This window comes from Hylobates moloch, unplaced genomic scaffold, assembly GCF_009828535.3.
Source record: "Hylobates moloch isolate HMO894 unplaced genomic scaffold, HMol_V3 SCAFFOLD_12, whole genome shotgun sequence".
Lineage (NCBI taxonomy): Eukaryota > Metazoa > Chordata > Mammalia > Primates > Hylobatidae > Hylobates > Hylobates moloch.
The window spans coordinates 64,410,122-64,428,498 of NW_026652287.1; the positions used below are offsets into that span (position 1 = coordinate 64,410,122).

General features: G+C 55.8%; 3 protein-coding genes across 8 annotated transcripts in view; 2 read left to right on the top strand and 1 right to left on the bottom strand.

The window, feature by feature from the left end:
• WDR62 (WD repeat domain 62) overlaps nucleotides 1-7,802 on the top strand; it is a 49,830-nt gene extending 42,028 nt beyond the window's left edge. For all 4 annotated transcript variants that reach the window (XM_058425325.1, XM_058425324.1, XM_032170610.2 and 1 more), the window contains 11 exons: nucleotides 2,060-2,278; nucleotides 3,436-3,563; nucleotides 3,902-4,005; nucleotides 4,350-4,460; nucleotides 4,700-4,837; nucleotides 5,428-5,542; nucleotides 5,639-5,765; nucleotides 5,847-5,898; nucleotides 6,035-6,685; nucleotides 7,216-7,373; nucleotides 7,466-7,802. In XM_058425325.1, the coding sequence (XP_058281308.1) occupies nucleotides 2,060-2,278; nucleotides 3,436-3,563; nucleotides 3,902-4,005; nucleotides 4,350-4,460; nucleotides 4,700-4,837; nucleotides 5,428-5,542; nucleotides 5,639-5,765; nucleotides 5,847-5,898; nucleotides 6,035-6,685; nucleotides 7,216-7,373; nucleotides 7,466-7,726 (2,064 nt within the window). In that variant the 3' untranslated portion in view covers nucleotides 7,727-7,802. The remainder of the gene's footprint in view (nucleotides 1-2,059; nucleotides 2,279-3,435; nucleotides 3,564-3,901; nucleotides 4,006-4,349; nucleotides 4,461-4,699; nucleotides 4,838-5,427; nucleotides 5,543-5,638; nucleotides 5,766-5,846; nucleotides 5,899-6,034; nucleotides 6,686-7,215; nucleotides 7,374-7,465) is intronic.
• On the top strand, nucleotides 7,648-16,677 carry OVOL3 (ovo like zinc finger 3). Its single transcript, XM_032170612.2, has 5 exons — nucleotides 7,648-7,771; nucleotides 13,920-14,087; nucleotides 14,162-14,226; nucleotides 15,727-15,931; nucleotides 16,419-16,677. Exons 2-5 carry the CDS (start codon nucleotides 13,994-13,996, stop codon nucleotides 16,625-16,627), a joined length of 573 nt encoding a protein of 190 aa, XP_032026503.1. The 5' UTR covers nucleotides 7,648-7,771; nucleotides 13,920-13,993; the 3' UTR covers nucleotides 16,628-16,677.
• On the bottom strand, nucleotides 16,675-18,363 carry POLR2I (RNA polymerase II subunit I). 3 transcript variants are annotated; one of them, XM_032170613.2, is made up of 6 exons: nucleotides 17,764-18,096; nucleotides 17,625-17,679; nucleotides 17,305-17,378; nucleotides 17,145-17,219; nucleotides 16,983-17,034; nucleotides 16,675-16,783 (listed from the first exon to the last, which is right to left on the bottom strand). In XM_032170613.2, exons 1-6 carry the CDS (start codon nucleotides 17,820-17,822, stop codon nucleotides 16,721-16,723), a joined length of 378 nt encoding a protein of 125 aa, XP_032026504.1. In that variant the 5' UTR covers nucleotides 17,823-18,096; the 3' UTR covers nucleotides 16,675-16,720. The 3 variants fall into 3 exon arrangements, with proteins under 3 accessions (XP_032026504.1, XP_032026505.1, XP_058281316.1); XM_032170614.2 differs by lacking the exon at nucleotides 17,764-18,096 and adding an exon at nucleotides 18,223-18,363 and having other exon boundaries at nucleotides 16,680-16,783; XM_058425333.1 differs by having other exon boundaries at nucleotides 16,680-16,783; nucleotides 17,790-18,096.
• Nucleotides 18,364-18,377: the final 14 nt, after the last annotated feature.

Genomic DNA, 18,377 nt, shown 5'->3' on the forward strand with positions numbered 1-18,377 from the left:
CACTTGCCTGTGTGGGCGAGGAACAATATCCCCATTAAATAAGTAAATGACGTAGTATGTTGGGTGCTGATAAGTGCTGTGGAGGGAAAAGAATCAAGAAGGAAAATACGTCAGCCAGGTGCAGTGATACATGTCTGTGGTCCCAGCTACTCAGGAGGCTGAGGTGGGAGGATCACTTGAGCCCAGGAGGTTGAGGCTGTAGGGAACCGAGAAGGCACCGCTGCTACACTGCAGCGTGGGCAACAGAGTGAGATCCTGTCTCAAAAAAGAGAAAAAGAATAGGGGCCCAGCACGGTGGTTCACACCTGTGATCCCAGCACTTTGGGAGGCCAAGGCAGGTGGATCGCTTGAGCCCAGGAGTTCAAGACCAGCCTGAGCAACATAGTGAGACCCCATCTCTACAAAAAATAAAAAAATTAGCCAGGCATGGTGGTGCATACCTGTAGTCCCAGATACTCAGGAGGCTGAAGTGGGAGGATTGCTTGGGCCAGCGAGGTCAAGGATGCAGGGAGCTGAGATGGCACCACAGCACTCCAGCCTGAGCAACAGAGCCAACACCTTGTCTCATAAAAAAAATAGAAAATAAGGAGTGTTGGGGGGTGGCAGTTTTAAGTAAACAGGAAAGGCCTCATTGGGAAAATGATATTTGAGCAGAGTTGAAGCAAGTGAGACAGGCAGATACTGGGACAAATGTTCTGGTCACAACAGCCTATACGTGTAAAGGCCACGAGGCCAGGAGCTCGACACCAGCTTAGGCAACATAATGAGACCCCCATCTCTACAAAAGATTAAAAATAGCCAGCCATGGTGGTGCACACCCATAGTCCCAGCTACTCAGGGGCCTGAGGCAGGAGGATCACTTCAGCCCAGGAGTCGGAGGCTGCAGTGATCGTGCTACTGCACTCCAGCCTGGACGGCAGAGTGAGACCTTGTCTCTTAAAAAAAAAAAAGAAAAAGAGACTGTGTGCAGTGGCTCACGCCTGTAATCCCAGCACTTTGGGAGGCCGAGATGGGTGTAATCCGAGGTCAAGAGATCAAGATCATCCTGGTCAACATGGTAAAACCCCGTCTCTACTAAAAATACAAAAATTAGCTGGGCATGGTGGTGCATGCCTGTAGTCCCAACTACTGGTAAGGCTGAGGCAGGAGAATCACTTGAACCCAGGAGGAAGAGGTTACAGTGAACCGAGATCGCACCACTGCACTCCAACTTGGCAACAGAGTGAAACTCCCTCTCGAAAAAAAAAAAAAGGAAAAGAGAAAGACAATGTGGATTATAAGAGAGGTGAATGAAGGATGATCCTAAGGTTGGGGCCTGAGCAACTGGAAAAAACAACTGAAACAGGGAATCTAGGAGGAGCAGGTTTGTGCGGAGGAAATGAGTTGAGCTGTCAGCATGTTAACTTTGAAATACCTACCAGACATCCATACAGAAATGTAGAGCAGTCACATGTGCAATTCTGAAGTTTCAGAGAAAAGTTCATGAATCCCAGCTGGGCATTCCCAGCACTTTGGGAGGCCAAAACAGGATTGCTTGAGCCCAAGGGTTTGAGACCAGCCTGGGCAGCATAGTGAGAGTCCACCTCTACCAAAAACCAACGAAATGGGCTGGGCGCAGTGGCTCATGCCTGTAATCCCAGTACTTTGGAAGGCCAAGGCAGGCAGATCACTTGAGGTCAGCAGTTTTGAGACCAACATGGCAAAATCCCATCTCTACTAAAAATACAAAAATTAGCCAGGTGTGGTGGTGGGCACCTGTAATCCCAGCTACTCTGGAGGCTGAGACAGGAGAATTGCTTAAAACTGAGAGGCAGAGGTTGCAGTGAGCCAAGGACACACCACTGCACTCCAGCCTGGGAGACAGAGCAAGACTTCGTCTCAAAAAAAAAAAAAAAAAAAAAAAAAAACAGAAAGGTTCATTCTGGAGATACGTACCTGGAAGTTGTTTCTGAATGGTATTGACAACCAGGAGTCCGGATGGGCTGTGTGAAATGTCTGTGTCGCTCCCTGCAGTGAGTGAGCACTCAGCCAGGTGCCTGACTGTCCCATATCCTTCAAGCTAGGGGACGATGATGTGGCAGATGGCTCGGCCTTCCACGCCAAGCGCAGCTACCAGCCCCACGGCCGCTGGGCAGAGCGGGCCAGCCAAGAGCCCCTCAAGACCATCCTGGATGCCCAGGACCTGGATTGCTACTTTACCCCCATGAAGCCCGAGAGTCTGGAAAACTCCATTCTGGATTCACTGGAGCCACAGAGCCTGGCCAGCTTGCTGAGTGAGGTACGCACTTCCACCCCAGCCTGGCCTGTAGCTCCGGCACTGTGATGGCCCCAGGGCCTGGTGCCTCAGGCTGACTCCCACTCCATGGGGGCAGGGAGGATTACATGAGATGGTGAAGGGCAGGAGGGTGAGCCCCAGGTCTGTTGGACAGCAAGACTTCCCAGGGCAGACAGGGAGTCTTTGGAAAGTGACTCACTTGGGGGTTAAGAGCTTGGATGCTAGAGCAGGCTTGTACCCAAGTGGGGGACATTTGGGTACATCAAGCCCTGACCCTACCCATTCCTGTTGTGTGACCTGGAGTAAGAGGCTTACCTCTCTGGGCTGCAGTCTTCTAGAAAGTAGTCATAATGGGGTCAGGGGCAGTGGCTAACACCTGTAATCCCAGCATTTGGGGAGGCCAAGGCAGGAGGATTACTTAACAATCACTTGAGGAGTTCAAGGCCAGCCTGGGCAACATAGCAAGATCCCACCTCTACAAAAATATTTTTTAAATTTTTTTGTTTGTTTTGTTTTGTTTTCTTATTAAAAAAAAAAAACTTTTAAATGGTAATAACAATCTCTTCTGCCTCAGAGGGCTTTTACAGGAATCCATGCTTAAGTATAGGGCCTGGGCTCTTAGAGGTGCCCGAGCAACTTTAGCTCTTTCTCTACTATTTTCCAAACAAAATTCATTTTTATCCTACCTTATAATTTGTCATCTTTATTGTGGTATAATATACATCCAGTAACATGCACAGATTTGAGGTATACAGCTTGATGAACTATCTGTGTAATTCATATGTGTCCACTACCCTGGGCAAAATCTGGAGTGTTTTCTACCTCCTAGAAACCCCCTTCTGCCCTTCCCAGTCAGGTCCCCGCACCAGGATAACCAGTGTTCTGACGTCTCACCAAGGACTGAGTTTCCTATTCTTGAACTTCATATAAATAGACACGTAGAGGGTTGGGCCTCCTATTTTTGGTGCCACACCTCTTCCTCATCTATAAAGGGACTGATAATGCAGGGGCAGACCAGGACAAGCTGGTTGCAAGCAGAGTGCATGGCACAGGCCCTGGGTCACAGCCTCCAGCAGTGGGGCTGCTGGCACGGTTCCTGGCGCACCATTGGTGGCCCCAGCCATGGCTGCCTCAGAATGGCTGTGCTGTCTTCCCCATAGTCAGGGAGTCCCCAGGAAGCTGGTCGCGGGCACCCCTCCTTCCTGCCCCAACAGAAGGAATCATCTGAGGCCAGTGAGCTCATCCTCTACTCTCTGGAGGCAGAAGTGACAGTCACAGGGACAGACAGGTGGGTGTCCTTTCCATCAAGGGAGCCTTAGCTGGAGGAACCTCCAGCTGATAGCTGCATCCTGGAAGAACTGCTCTCTGCCTTCCCAGTGGGCTTGTGGGAGTGGGGACAGTTGAGGCCTGGATGGGGCAGGAGCCCAGCCTTAGTTCCCTGGTTCCAGGTGGGGTACAGGAGGGCCTGACCTGGGGGAAGGAGGGGACATTTGGAGGAGGCGGGGAGGCTGTGGCAGTGCTCTTGCAGGAGCAGCGGGTACAAGTGCCTAGGAGCTCCGGGTGGGGCTGGCTGTTGAGTCTCCAGCTGAAGTCCTTGTTCCCTCTCTGCCCCCACTGGCACTGCAGCCAGTATTGTGGGAAGGAGGTGGAGGCCGGGCCTGGAGACCAGCAGGGCGACTCCTACGTCAGGGTGTCCTCCGACAGCCCAAAGGACCAGAGCCCACCTGAGGGTGAGTGCAGGGCAGGCAGGGACCCTGTGACAGTCTGTGCATTCAGCCAGGCCCCTTTCTGGGCACCGATGGTGACTGACCCAGTACTGAAGCTCAGAGTCTGTCAAGGAAGACACATGTGGTCCCTGCTGCTGCCTGAGGATTCTGGGCCCAGCTGCCTACAGCTGAGAGCCCAGCTCTGCCACCTCCTTGATGTGGAACTTCCCTTATTCATAAAATGGGGGGCAGGTGCTCTTATCATCCCTCCTCCAGATGGGGCAACTGAGCCCAGGGAAGGGTAGCCCTGGCCCTGGCTCACCAGAATGGTCAGGCTGTGGGCTCCTGACCCCGACTCTCTCCTTCAGACTCAGGGGAGTCAGAGGCCGACCTGGAGTGCAGCTTTGCAGCCATCCACTCCCCATCTCCTCCTCCTGACCCCGCCCCTTGGTTTGCCACATCTCTGCCCCATTTCCCAGGTAAGCAGGGGCCAGACATGCAGGGGACTCGCTGCTCGGGCCTGGCTTAGGGCCAGTCACAATGTCTAAGCACAGGCCTTGCAGTTGGAGCCCACTGAGCCTGGAAGACGGGGATCCCTGCTTCTCAGCCTGTGGGCAACAGGGCAGGGATGGGTTGGGCCCGCTTTCTCCATTTCAGGTGGTGTCTGCTGTGACTCATGGTGTTGGCTTCTCTTGTCCCTCCCCTCCTTCCCTGTCAGGATGCACAGGTCCCAGAGAAGATGAGCTGTCCCTGCCCGAGGGACCCAGCGTCCCCAGCAGCTCCCTACCCCAGACTCCGGAGCAGGAGAAGTTCCTCCGCCACCACTTTGAGACACTGACAGAGTCCCCCTGCAGAGGTAGGGCCCTGCCTCACCCACACCTGCCAAGGCCGTCTGTGCAGCCTGAGCACAGCATTGGCGTCCCTGGAGTTGGCTCCCCAGCAGGGCCAGGAGGGTGAGTGGAGAGCACCTGCTTCGTTTTTTTTTTTTGAGACGGAGTCTTGCTCTGTTGCCAGACTGGAGTGTAGTGGCCCAATCTTGGCTCACTGCAACCTCCAACTCCCTGGTTTAAGCAATTCTCCTGCCTCAGCCTCCTGAGTAGCTGGGATTATAGGCATCCACTACCACACCGTGCTTATTTTTTGTATTTTTAGTAGAGACGAGGTTTCGCCATGTTGGCCAGACTGGTCTCAAACTCCTGGCCTCAGGTGATCTGCCCGCCTTGGCCTCCCAAAGTGCTGGGATTACAGGCGTGAGCCACTGTGCCCGGCCCACTGCTTCACTCTTGACCTGAGCCTCACGATGCCTCCTTGCCCACTGCCCCTGCTTGTACCCTGTGTCTGTACATAAGGGTTTCTGGGGATTGCCCTGCTGGGCTGTGGGCCAGCCTGGGGCCAAGGCTGCTCGGCAGGAAAGGTTATGAGGGTCCCCTCGGGATCTTCCCCTAGAGCTCTTCCCCGCGGCTCTGGGAGACGTGGAGGCCTCTGAAGCTGAAGACTACTTCTTCAATCCACGCCTAAGCATCTCCACGCAGTTCTTCTCAAGCCTCCAGAAGGCATCCAGGTAGAAGCTGGCCAAGCACTGCCACCCCTCTAGCTCCTCGACAGTACCCTAGGGCAGGCTGAATGAGAATCATCCCCCCTGCCCTCCTCCCCACAGGTTCACCCATACCTTCCCTCCCCGGGCAACCCAGCGCCTTGTGAAGTCTCCAGAGGTCAAGCTCATGGACCGAGGCGGAAGCCAGCCCAGAGCAGGTACTGGCTGCGCCTCCCCAGACGGGACCCACGTGAGTATTGGGGCCACCTCCGTCAGGGCACGGGGCTGGGAACCCCGAGGCCTTGTCCTCACCTCAGGGCTGTGCCTGCAGGTCCTCACTGCAGGGAAGGCTGAAGAGACCCTGGAGGCCTGGCGCCCACCGTGTGAGTGCCCCAGTCCCAGACGGACAGCCCTGGGTTTCTCGGCAAGTGGCCGGATGTCCAGCCTAGCTGTGGGGTGTGGGGGGCCCTAGCCATCAGTTCTGTGTGGTGGAGTCAGTGCCATCTGCTTTCGTTACAGCTCCCTGCCTTACGAGCCTGGCGTCCTGTGTCCCTGCTTCCTCCGTGCTGCCCACAGACAGGAAGCTCCCGACGCCCACATCGACGCCCACATCTGCACCCACCCCAGGCCTGGCTCAGGGTGTCCACGCCCCCTCCACCTGTTCCTACATGGAGGCCACTGCCAGCTCCCGTGCCAGGATATCACGCAGCATCTCCCTCGGTGACACCAAGGGCCCTATTGTGGCCACGCTGGCCCAGCCCCTCCGTAGGCCATCGTCCGTTGGGGAGCTGGCCTCCTTGGGCCAGGAGCTTCAGGCCATCACCACTGCAGCAACACCCAATTTGGGCAGCGAGGGCCAAGAGCCTGCCTTGCATTCCTGGGGCAACCACGAGGCCCGGGCAAACCTGAGACTGACCCTGTCAAGTGTCTGCGATGGGCTCCTGCTGCCCCCCATGGATGCCCAGCCTGGCATCACCATCCCGGCAGTGAGCTTCCCAACCCCTAGCCCCGTGGAAGAGAGCGCCCTGAGGCTCCATGGCTCTGCCTTTCGCCCAAGTCTCCCAGCTCCTGAGTCCCCTGGCCTTCCTGCCTACCCCAGTAACCCCCAGCTTCCAGAGGCTGGGCCTGGCATCCCTGGCGGCACTGCCTCCCTCCTGGAGCCCACCTCCGGTGAGTACAGCCCTGGAGCAAGGACTGTCCCCTAAGCTCATCCTGTGTGCCAGCTGGCTCAGCTCCAAAGATGGATATTTGACCTGGCCACAGGGACTGTGCCATTCATTCATTCATTCGTTAACTTAAATATTTAATGAGCATTACATGTTGGGCTTTGTGCTAGACCCTGGGACATGGGACATGGTGGTAAACAACACAAAGAATTGACAGCTTCAATGGGGGCAATGCCCAGACTAAACCTTTAAGGAACCCGTCATATGTATCACGAAGTGACACATGCTTAGGAGGGACAGAGGAGGGCGAGGGAGTGCAGGGTGGGGACGGGTTGGGATTACAAACCAGAAGATGAGAAGAGGCTTCAGGGAGGAGGCTGTATTGGAGCAGAGACCTGTAGGAGTGAAGGGGAGCCTTGGGGACCCAGAGAAGTGTTCCAGACAGAAGGACAGCATGGAGTCCACCCAGTTGCCGTGGCCGCTCACACCAGTGGAATGCAGCTCGTCTTGCTCATTCCCTCCTCTCTACCCCAGGTGCACTCAGTCTGTTCCAGGGCAGCCCTGCCCGCTGGAGTGAGCCCTGGGTGCCAGCTGAAGCCCTGCCCCCATCCCCCCTTGAGCTGAGCAGGGTGGGGAACATCTTGCACAGGCTGCAGACCACCTTCCAAGAAGCCCTCGACCTTTACCGTGTGGTGAGCCAAGCCCCAGAGTTGGGAAAGGGTTGAGGGGTCTCTCGGGACCACCCGGCCTTGGTGGCCCCTGACAAGGCTGGCATCCCTTGCAGTTGGTCTCCAGTGGCCAAGTGGACACCGGGCAGCAGCAGGCACGGACTGAGCTGGTCTCCACCTTCCTGTGGATCCATAGCCAGCTGGAGGCCGAATGCCTGGTGGGGACTAGTGTGGCCCCAGCCCAGGCCCTGCCCAGCCCAGGACCCCCGTCCCCACCGATGCTGTGCCCCCTGGCCAGCCCAGACCTGCAGGCCCTGCTGGAACACTACTCAGAGCTGCTGGTGCAGGCCGTGCGGAGGAAGGCACGGGGGCACTGAGGGCGCAGCCCCTCCACCACAGCCCTGCTGCTTCTGAGGACTTAGGTATTTTAAGCGAATAAACTGACAGCTTGGAGGAATGGTTCGTGGTGTCTGTTTGGGCCTATCCACAAAGCCCTCTTCAAGTGGAAGCGGGGAGGGAGGGTAGAAGGTGATGCCCAGAGGACTCGTGTCTGTCAGCGCTCCCAAGAAGTTCAGGAACTGCAGCCATGACCTCAGGGCCAGTCCTCCCACACTGCCTACAGAGCTGCCACAGACCAGTGTGAGGTGCTTACCCAGTGGGCCCCATTTGTGCCCCAGGGAGGAGCCAGCCCCTCTTATGTGCCCCCTGCCGGTGCCTGAGAACTCACTGGGGCTGTTGTGATCACCATATGCCTACCTTGCCCAGCAGTCCACACTTTGCCATATCATGGCTCAGGGCCTCTGGGCCAAGGCCACACTAGATCCCACAAAGTCCAGGGTGATGATGTCCCCATCTGCAACAGGGGAAACTGAGGACCTGTGAACAGGCTTGCCCAAGGTGGGTATGGTGGCCTGCACCTATAATCCCGGCTACTCAGGAGGCTGAGGTGGGAGGATTGCTTGAGGCCAGGAGTTTGAGACCAGCCTGGGCAACTTGGTGAAACCCCATATCTTTATTTTATTTATTTATTTATTTTTGTTTTTGAGATGGAATCTTGCTCTGTCACCAAGGCTAGAGTGCAGTGGTGCGATCTCGGCTCACTGCAACCTCCGCCTCCCAGGTTCAAGCGATTCTCCTGCCTCAGCCTCCCGAGTAGCTTGGATTACAGGCGCCCACCACCATACTCAGCTGATTTTTGTATTTTTAGTAGAGACGGGGTTTTGCCATGTTGGCCAGGCTGGTCTCGAACTACTGACCTTGGGAGATACGCCCACCTCGGCCTCCCAAACTGCTGGGATTATAGGCATAAGCCACCGCACCTGGCCAAAACCCCATCTCTTTAAACAAAACAAAATAAAACAAGAAACCCAGGCAGGCTTGCCCACTGTATGATCCTGGCAGCAGGCGCAGGCCACCAGCAGCTGGGACAAATAACTGCTTCCCCTTCAGAAGTTCTACATTCCATGAGCTCCCAGCACTGGTGCCAGCTCCCCCAGGCAGCAGGCATCTGTCCACATGGGGTGTCTGCTAAAAAAGCCACTCTTGGCTGGGGTGTGGTGGTGCACACCTGTAGTCCCAGCTACTCAGGAGGTTGAGGCAGGAGAATCGCTCAAACCCAGGAGGCAGAGGTTGCAGTGAGCTGAGATCACGCCATCATTGTACTCCAGCCTGGGTGACAGAGCAAGTCTCAAAAAAAATAAAATCCTGCCAGTTCCCACCCAGGTGCCGGGCACTGTAGCGGAAGGAACATCAGGCAGTGCATCTGCCCTCATGGCCACTCACCTTCTATACAGTGAAACAGATGCAGGAATTAGAGCTCTGTGTAATTCTAGATAGGCTGGGGAGATCCATTGCTGGTGAAGGGTCAGGGAAGGCCTTTCGAGGTGACGTTTGGGCCGAAGCTTGATAGAGGACATCTCAGGAACACGTCCAGGCCGACAGCACAGCCAGTGCACAGGCCCGGGGCAGCCACACATGATCTGTGTGGAAGGAAGAGGAGCGAAGCCAGGACAGCTGGAATGGAGTGAGCAAGGGGAGGGCAGGAGATGAGGTGCAAGGAGGAGCAGGGTCCCACCAGGCAGGGCCTTGTTGCTTCATGACATTTAAGTCCAAGGAATATCCAGAAGAGTTTTTTGTTTTTTCGGTTTGTTTCTAAATTTCTGCTCTTAATGTTTGGCGGATGTCCAGTGTTGCTTATTTCTCACGACTCCTTGCCTCAGGGAGTCCAGGTGGTCCAGAGCTTGGACCACCTGCCTAGGCCTAGGCCCATCTGCCTAGTTCGGCCACCATTGCCCAAAACCTTGCCCAACATCCCTGGGCAAAGCTTGGTGTCCAGCCCCCTATGCCTCGGACACCCAGGAGACCACCTTGGGACTCTGTCATTTGTGGAATTACCCTTCCAACCTGTATCATAGCAAAGTCTTCCGCTCCAAGGAGTAAACACCTGGCTTTCAGGGCCCAAGATGGAGGGACGTTGGTTACCCTTAATGTCATCATGCACCTGGCCTCTTCCTCTCCTGCTCTGTCATCCTCTGTGAGCAAACTTCAGTCTCCAGCTTATGGCCTCATGGTTGCAACACGGCTGCTGTGGCACCCAGCAGGTGCCACCCTGCTGTGGCACCACCCTCAGGTGGTGTCTCCATTTCGCAATTGTTGGCTTTCCTGCAGCCCTGACTGGGGTGCCTGGCACAGGCCTGGAAGCGCAGGACCTAGGATCTGCCCCGATACTACTGCTATGGGGAGGCCGAGGTTAGATGTGGAGTGCAGGGGGCTCACAGAGGGTGACAGCAGGAGAGGAAGAGGCCAGGTGCACAATGACATCAAGAGTAACCAACATCCCTCCAGCTTGGGCTCTGTAAGCCAGACATTTACTCCTTGGAGCGGAAGCCTCTACTATGATACAGATTGGAAGGAAGGGGAATTCCATGAGGGTCAGAGGCCCAAGTTATTGGTCCCAGCTGCTGGGTGGCCTGGTCCAACCAAGAGCAAAGGCACAGAGCAGGGCACCCTCTAGGGCAGCAGAAAAGAAATGCAGATCTCTCCCAGGGGTCTCCCTGGGAGACTCATCTGGGGTCAGATGAGTCCCAGGCAACAGGAATGGAGATTGCTTTGATGTGTTTGGACCATCTCTCCTGTCCTGGGCATGTTGCAGCTCAAAGAGGTTCTCTCAACAAGAAAGGCAAGTGGGCCGGTAATCAGAGAGGATCCAGCATGTCTGCCACTTCCCTCTTCCAAATGCCAGGCTCTGTCCTGGAAGGACCATACTTTCTCCTTGGACAAACCACCTGGTTAAGAAGCCACTGCCGGTGGTGCAGCGTGTGTGCCTGTGGTTTGTGAGCTGACAGGGTCCCAGCAGGAAGATGACAGCATGCTTAGATGGGATATTCCAAAGAGTTTAACCAAGGGATCATTTGCAAAGGAGCAGCAGGGACTGGGAAACCACGGGGGCTCGTGCAGAACCCCAGGACTGGCACCCTGGGAGCTGTTACCACCCCCAGGCCACAAGGCACAAAGAGAAGGAACAAGAACCCAAAAGAGCAAATCCCAGGGAAAGGGTAGTGCTGAGGGAACTGTGGCCCTGACTCCCACACAGGAGGGAGTGAGAATCAACACCCTGACCTTACTCCCCTCCTGCAGGGCACCCCATTGTCCAAATCCTCCTGGAAGCCAGAGTGCATAGAAGCCCAGGTGACCCCGCCTCCCAGTCAACCTCCTAGGTCACGGAGCAGGGCAGAACAGGACTGAGAGGGTTCCTGGAGAACTGGGTCCCTGGAAGGAGAAGGGTTCATCTTTCACTGCGACTCTTCCCCCTGCTTCTACCCACACATCTACCCTTGGCCTCCCCATAGCAGTACCATCAGGACAGCTCCTGGGTCCCGAGCTGCCAGGCCCGTGCCAGGCATCCCAGTCAGGGCTGCAGGAAAGCCAACAATTGCAAAATGGAGACACCACCTGAAACCCCATTTTGCAGATGACCCAGCTGAGGCCTGGATGCTTGCCCAGAGGAGGGATTCTTCAGCGGGATGCGGTGGCTCATTCCTGTAATCCCAACACTTTGGGAGGCCAAGGCGGGCAGACGGTTTAAGCTCAGGAGTTCGAAACCAGCCCTAGGCAACATAGCAAGACTCCGCCTCTACAAAAAATTTTAAAATTAGCTAGGTGTGGTGGTGCCCCGTAGTCCCAGCTACTTGGGAGGTTGATGTGGGAGGATCACTTGAGCCAAGGAGCTTGAGGCTACAGTGAGCTGTGTTCACTCCACTGCACTCCAGCCTGGGTGACAAAGCAAGGCCCTGTCTCAAAAAAAAAAAATAAAAAAAGCCTTCCTAACCAATCCCTGCTTATATGTCTGCCACATGCCAGGCCCCATACTAAGCATTCTCTCCATGTAAGCTACATGGATCTTCAATACAAACCGGGAAGAGGGAGATTCCTTAGTCTCATTTTCCAGATGAAGAAACTGAGGCCCAATGAGAAATGACTTGCTCTGAGTCCTCCAGAGAGCAAGTGGCAATGCATGGCCAGCAGACCCTCAGCACTGCCACCCTTGCTTCCCCACATGAATTGGCACAACTGACTCTTGGGCAATGTGAAGAAATGAAGAAATATTCTCTCACCAGCAAGCCTTGTACAGATGTCCCCCTCTGACTAGAACACCCTCCCCTTTCATCTGAAACCTTTCAGGGCTTATCCAGGAAGCCATCCCTGCACCCGTAGCCTGGATCAGGAGCCTGTTCAGGTCCCCAGGTACCCCTCTTTTTCCCATCGTGGCTGGGTCTCTGCCTCACTTGCCTCTCACTGTCTTGGTCATTCTGGGCTGTCACTGGTGTGCCTCCTTCATGGACTTAGGCGATCATTTTCAATAAGCTGGGTCTGGAGCTTAGAAAATTGTTTAGTTGCCAGGCGCAATGGCTCACGCCTGTAATCCCAGCACTTTGGGAGGTTCAGGCAGGTGGATCACTCGAGGTCAGGAGTTTGAGACCAGCCTAGCCAACATGGTGAAACCCCATCTCTACTAAAAATACAAAAATTAGCTGGGCGTGGTGGTGCGCACCTGTAGTCCCAGCTACTTGGGGGGCTGAGGCAGCAGAATCACTTGAACCCAGGAGGCAGAGGCTGCAGTGAGTGGAGATCGTACCACTGCACTCCAGCCTGGGCGACAGAGTGAGAATCTGTCTCAAAAAAAAACCAAAAAAACCAAAAAAATAAAAACAGGCTGGGCGTGGTGGCTCACGCCTGTAATCCCAGCACTTTGGGAGGCTGAGCCAGGCAGATCACCTGCAGTTAGGAGACCACCAGCCTGGCCAACATGGTGAAACCCCATCTCTACAAAAAATACAAAAAATCAGCTGGGTGCAGTGGTGTGCCCCTGTAATCCCAGCTACTTGGAAGGCTGAGGCAGGAGACTCACTTGAACCCAGGAGGCGGAGGCTGCAGTGAGCCAAGATCACGCCATTGCACTCCAGCCTGGGCAACGAGCAAAACTCCGCCTCAAAAAAAATTTTTTTTTAATTTAAAAAACAGAGCTTGGATTGCGTCTTAAGTCTTCTGGCTAAGAATCAAGTATAGAACAGAGCTTGGCCAGTGTGCTGAGGTAGGGTCCTGGGAGCCCCTGGCTGTGTCAAGAGACCCCCTTTGGGCCAGGTGCGGTGGCTCATGCCTGTAATCCCAGCACTTTGGGAGGCTGAGGCAGGTGGATCACTTGAGGTCAGGAGTTCAAGACTAGCCTGGCCAACATGGTGAAACTCTGTCTTTACCAAAAATACAAAAATTAGCCCGGTGTGACGGTGCATGCCTGTAGTCCCAGCTACTCAGGAGGCTGAGGCACGAGAATCATTTGAACCCGGGAGGGTTCCAGTGAGCCAAGATGGTGCCACTGCACTCCAGCCTGAGTGACAAGAGTGAAACTCCATCTCAAAAACAAACAAAAAAAAGGAGACCCCCCTTTTTACTTTCCAGACTGTGGGAGGGAGGGAGAGTGTTGTCCCAGGCAGTAACTAGGGGCTAGATTATTAACAAACTAGTATTTTAGTGCCTGCTACACCTGAACAGTGCTTCTGGCTGAATGTTAGCCCTGGGAATCTGAAGATCAGAGAGGTGGGGCATCCTGCATGAGGATGCACAGCCTGGATCCTCATTTTGCCCTGACTTATCCACATCTGCTGTCCTCCCTGCACCCTACAGAGCAGGGCAATCACAGCAGGGGGCCCCTTCAGTGTCCTCAGACAACTGCTGTGATTTGAATAACTAGGCAGGCTGCTGGATGTCCCCTGGTGACTGATTTGCCTGGCAAACAGACCCTCAACCCCTGGGAGACAGTCCCCCTGGGGCCTTGTTTCTTCTTCCTATCCTCAAAAGCTCCCCAGGCCCATCTCCCCTTGCCTGGCCCTGCTTGGTGGTCCTAGTGCTTGTCCACCCCTGGAGGCTGGATGGTTCCCTCCAAAACCTGGGCGAAGATGGGCAGGTCCTCAGGCAGGGGTAATCCGAGCCAGCTTAGTCCACTCCCAGGGCCAGTCAGGAAATTTGCATGAAGAGAATGAGGTTCCTCAGAGGCTTCCCCTCCTTTCCCACCAGGGACAGTCATCCTGGGGCTGCGGTCTGACAGCAGGTGGAAGCAGCCCCTGTGTGTGGAGAGCCTTCCAGAGGGCATGCCCCGCGCCTTCCTGGTCAGGAGTCGGCGTCCACAGCCCCCCAACTGGGGCCACCTGCCTGACCAGCTCCGGGGAGATGCCTATATCCCAGGTGGGCCCCTCACCATGCCTGGAGGTAAGGGGCAGGAGAGACGCAAAGTGTCACCATCTGGCTTTTCTCCTCAGACTGCAGCAGCCTGGGGGGGCCACCGGCACAACAGTCATCCAGTGTCAGGGATCCGTGGACAGCGGTGAGTGTGTAACTGGCCAGCAAAGCCAGCTGTTTCGCTCCTGCCTGCTCTCAGCCTTAATGAAGCTGACAGCCCCTTGCTCCCCCGACCCATCTGCACATGCCCTCCAGCCTCAGGACCTGTCCACCCCTACTTCTCTCTGTTGGGAATGCCTTTCCTTTCCTAGTAGTGAGCTCTCTACTGTTAGGTGCCACCCCAGCCACCAGGGCCGGAAGCCACAGGGATCTCTCTGTCCAGCCGGGCAGAACAAGACTCAGCCCCACATGTGGATGATCCGCTTTATGTCAGGACATGGGACAAGGCAACAGGAGTGCGATTGGAGATAAGGGTTATTTCAGCTGTGCATGCATTGGAGGAAGGAAAGCGCCAGCTGCAATGTAGTATGTTCATGAAAGCTAAGCACTGTTCTAGGCATGGGCCGTTATATTCAGCGGGAATAAGACAAAAATCCACAATTTTATGGAGCTTATATTCTGGTTGGGGCTGCAGGTATAGACAATAAAATTAGCCTGTAATTCCAGCACTTTGGGAGGCCGAGGCGGGTGAATCACTTGAGGTCATGAGTTCGAGACCAGCCTGGCCAACATGTTGAAACCTTGTCTCTACTAAAATTACAAACATTAGCCAGACACGGTGGCACGTGCCTGTAATCCCAGCTATTTGGGAGGCTGAGGCAGGAAAATTGCTTGGACCCGGGAGGCGGCGGTTGCAGTGAGCTGAGATTGCGCCACGCACTCCAGCCTGGATGACAGAGCGAGATTCTGTCTGAAAGAAAAAAGAAAGAAAAGAAAAGCCAGGCATGGTGGCACGTGCCTGTAATCCCAGCTCCTCAGGAGGCTGGGGCAGGAGAATCAGTTGAACCTAGGCGGCAGGGCAGAGGTTGCAGTGAGCCGAGACTGTGCCACTGCACTCCAGCCTGGGAAACAGACCTCGACTCCATCCCCAAAAATGAATAAACAAATAAAATTAGAAAAGTAGAGCGGGCACAGTGGCTCATGCCTGTAATCCCAGCACTTTGCGAGGCCAAGGTGGATTGCTTGAGGTCAGGAATTCGAGACCAGCCTGGCCAACATGGTGAAACCCCATCTCTACAAAAAATACAAAAATTAACTGGGCATGTGGTGCATGCCTATAATCGTGTAATCGTGGGGAGGCTGAGGCACCAGAATCGCTTGAACCCAGGAGGCAGAGGTTGCAGTGAGCTGACATCATACCACTGCACTCCTGCCTGGGCGACAGAGCAAGACTCTTGTCTTAAAAAAAAAAAAAAAAAAAGTTTATATTACATCAGAAGATGGGACTTGGCATAGAGAAAGTAAGGGCCATGGGATAGTGAGGGAAGGCCCTGAGAGTGACAGGCACACACACTAATCACCGTCTCCCACCTGCCTTCCTAATCATTCATGGTGGCTCGGGGCACTCTGTAAATGCTCATTTGCAGAGTAACAAAGGGTGGGTGGGGTCCAGCCAGAGGGGCTAATAACTCCTGCATCCCTCCAGCAGCCCAGACAAGGCAACCTGACCTCTGCTCCCAGGGGCCCAGGGACGTTGGGCTGCCCGCTCTGCCCTAAGGCCTTCCCTCTGCAGCGCATGCTGACAAGGCACCTCAAGTGCCACAGTCCCGTGCGCCGCCACCTGTGCCGCTGTTGTGGCAAGGGCTTTCATGACGCCTTCGATCTCAAGCGTCACATGAGGACTCACACTGGTGAGCAGTGGCAGGGACAGGGAAAAGTTGCTCGGCCCCAGGTGGGGATGGAAGGAAATGGAGAGAGGTGCTGGGCTGTGGAGTGTCCAGGGTTTGTGTATGTGGGGTATGGGGAATCAAGACATGATGTCTCTCGGACCCCAGTGGGTGGGTGTAAGGTGGCACCAAAATAGGGGCCTGTGAAGGAATGCAGAGTGCAGACGGATGCCGGTTATACGATTCAGGCTCCAGATCGAAAGGCAAGGGAAGGCCTCCCTCTCTATCCCCCAGGGGAGGGAGCATCCTGCTGAGAGAGGGTGGAGACACAGGTGTCTGGCCCATGTCTGCACTGGGTGAGGGTAGCCGATGGTGGGTCATGGGTGGAAGAGTCTGAAGAGCTTGGAATAGGGACCAGAAATGCTCAACACTGGAAAGCAGGGTGGGGGGCTTTAGTCCAGAGCCCATTGCCCTCTCTGTCCAGCCCTCCCCTCTGTGCCCATCTGTGCAGGGATCCGGCCCTTCCGCTGCAGTGCTTGCGGGAAAGCGTTTACGCAGCGCTGCTCCCTGGAAGCTCACCTTGCTAAGGTGCACGGACAGCCGGCCAGCTACGCTTACCGTGAGCGCCGCGAGAAGCTGCACGTGTGCGAGGACTGCGGCTTCACCAGCTCCCGGCCCGACACCTACGCACAGCACCGCGCCTTGCACCGCGCAGCCTGATACGGTGTGCCAGCGTCCTCCCCACGAGGCAAATAAACACAGCAAACTTACGCATGGAATCTGGTGTTTATTACACTCGGGGGAGAGGGGAGGTCACTCGGTCCAGCGGTGGCCGCAGTGTGGGGCCGTGCACACGTAGTACAGGCGCATGGCGTCCTGGCAGAAATGATGCATGGTTAGGAAGGGTTTGGACCCAGCAGCGCCTTACCCCAAAAGAACAGGCAAGAGAACTTCACCAATAGGTAAGGGCCCGGCACAGAGTTCCAAGAAGCGCAGGGTCACCCATATTGATATCCCCGCCCCCGGAAAGTAACAAACAAGCCCCAGATGCTTAGGAAGCCTTCGTGCCACTTACCTCGGCTCGGGCACTGTGTGACTGGAAGAACACAGCCTCCTTGTGGCCGCATCTGAGGAGGTGGGGGCTCGGTCACTGGAGGCTTGACACCCTTCCCTCCTCCCTTCGCCCAGTGAGGAGATGAGCCTCACTTTACCTCCCCAGTACCAGCTGAGCGCTCACTTTTGGCACGGGTGGTCCTCGGTCCGCGGCAACGTGGGGTCCTGGGACACGTCGGCGATAATCTGGGTCAGTTCGCTGCAGGGAGGCGGGGGTGCAAAATTACGCTCAGACAGCCTCCAGAGCCAACACCCCCGCCCCCAGCTCAGGGCCCGCCACTCACTCCACTTCGTGCGTGATCTTGTTGACATAGATGCAGCTGTTGTCGGCCTCCTGCTGGTAATCACAGTTCCGGCACTGCGAGAGGGCGAGTGTGGGGGAAAGGGGGTCACGGAAGGATTCCAGCTAAGATTGGGAGGAGAGGGCAGGGTGATCCCGGAGGGTATGACGACAGGACTGTCTTTGAGGATGGGCAGGACATGAGAGTCAGGATCACTTGAGGTGCAGCGGGGGGCGAACAAGGAGTCCGGTCACAGAGGCAGGGGGCAGGGTGGGGCCACGCTGGGAACAGGTGGACCCGCCGGGGAAGACCCCGGCGCTCACCGCGTAGAGCAGAATGCGGTTCTCCTTGTCTTCCTTGGGGTACAGCATGTTGTTACTGTGGGGAGGGGGAGGTGCCAGGGGTTAGTCCTGGAGCCATTCCTCGCCCGCCTTCTAACATCACCCGCTCCCTCCGCCTCACCATTCCTGGCAGAAGCGAATACCCACAAAGCCCGGCTCGTAGGTCCCGTCGGGCTCCATGGCGACGCGCAGCCCGCGCAGCCCTCCCAGCCTACTGCGCTTGCTCCGCCGCGCTACAGGTCGCGAGAGGGGCCAGGCCTAGGTGCTTCGCCAAAAGAGGGCGGAGCTGCGCACACGTGCTGGCTCCCCGCAGCCTTGGGCTCGGCTCTGTCCGCGCAAAGATTTCATGGCTTGCTTCAATCTTTTGATATCTTAGAGTAATTGCTTCCAATTTTGGGGCATTGCCGCCTCAGTTTACAGAATAGTATGGATGTGGTGCCAGAGCCAGGAAAACGATGCGCATCGTAAGCCGCAAAACAATGAGCATCCAGGACAAGCCACGGCGCTTGGCTTGGCTGAAGGCCAGTGCGCATGCGCGAGTTTACCCTTCGCGGACTGAGCGAGCTCTTGCCAGTCCTACCTCCGGGCTTCAGTCTTCGCCGCCTGTTCTGGTCCTTTCCCGGGCCGCTATTGGAAGAACCGTGAACTATGGAAGGCCTCTCTGGATTGGCTGGGCTGGCCCAAGAGTAAGGAGAGCCTTCTTCCTGGCGGTGGGGAAGGGACGGCGGCGATTGG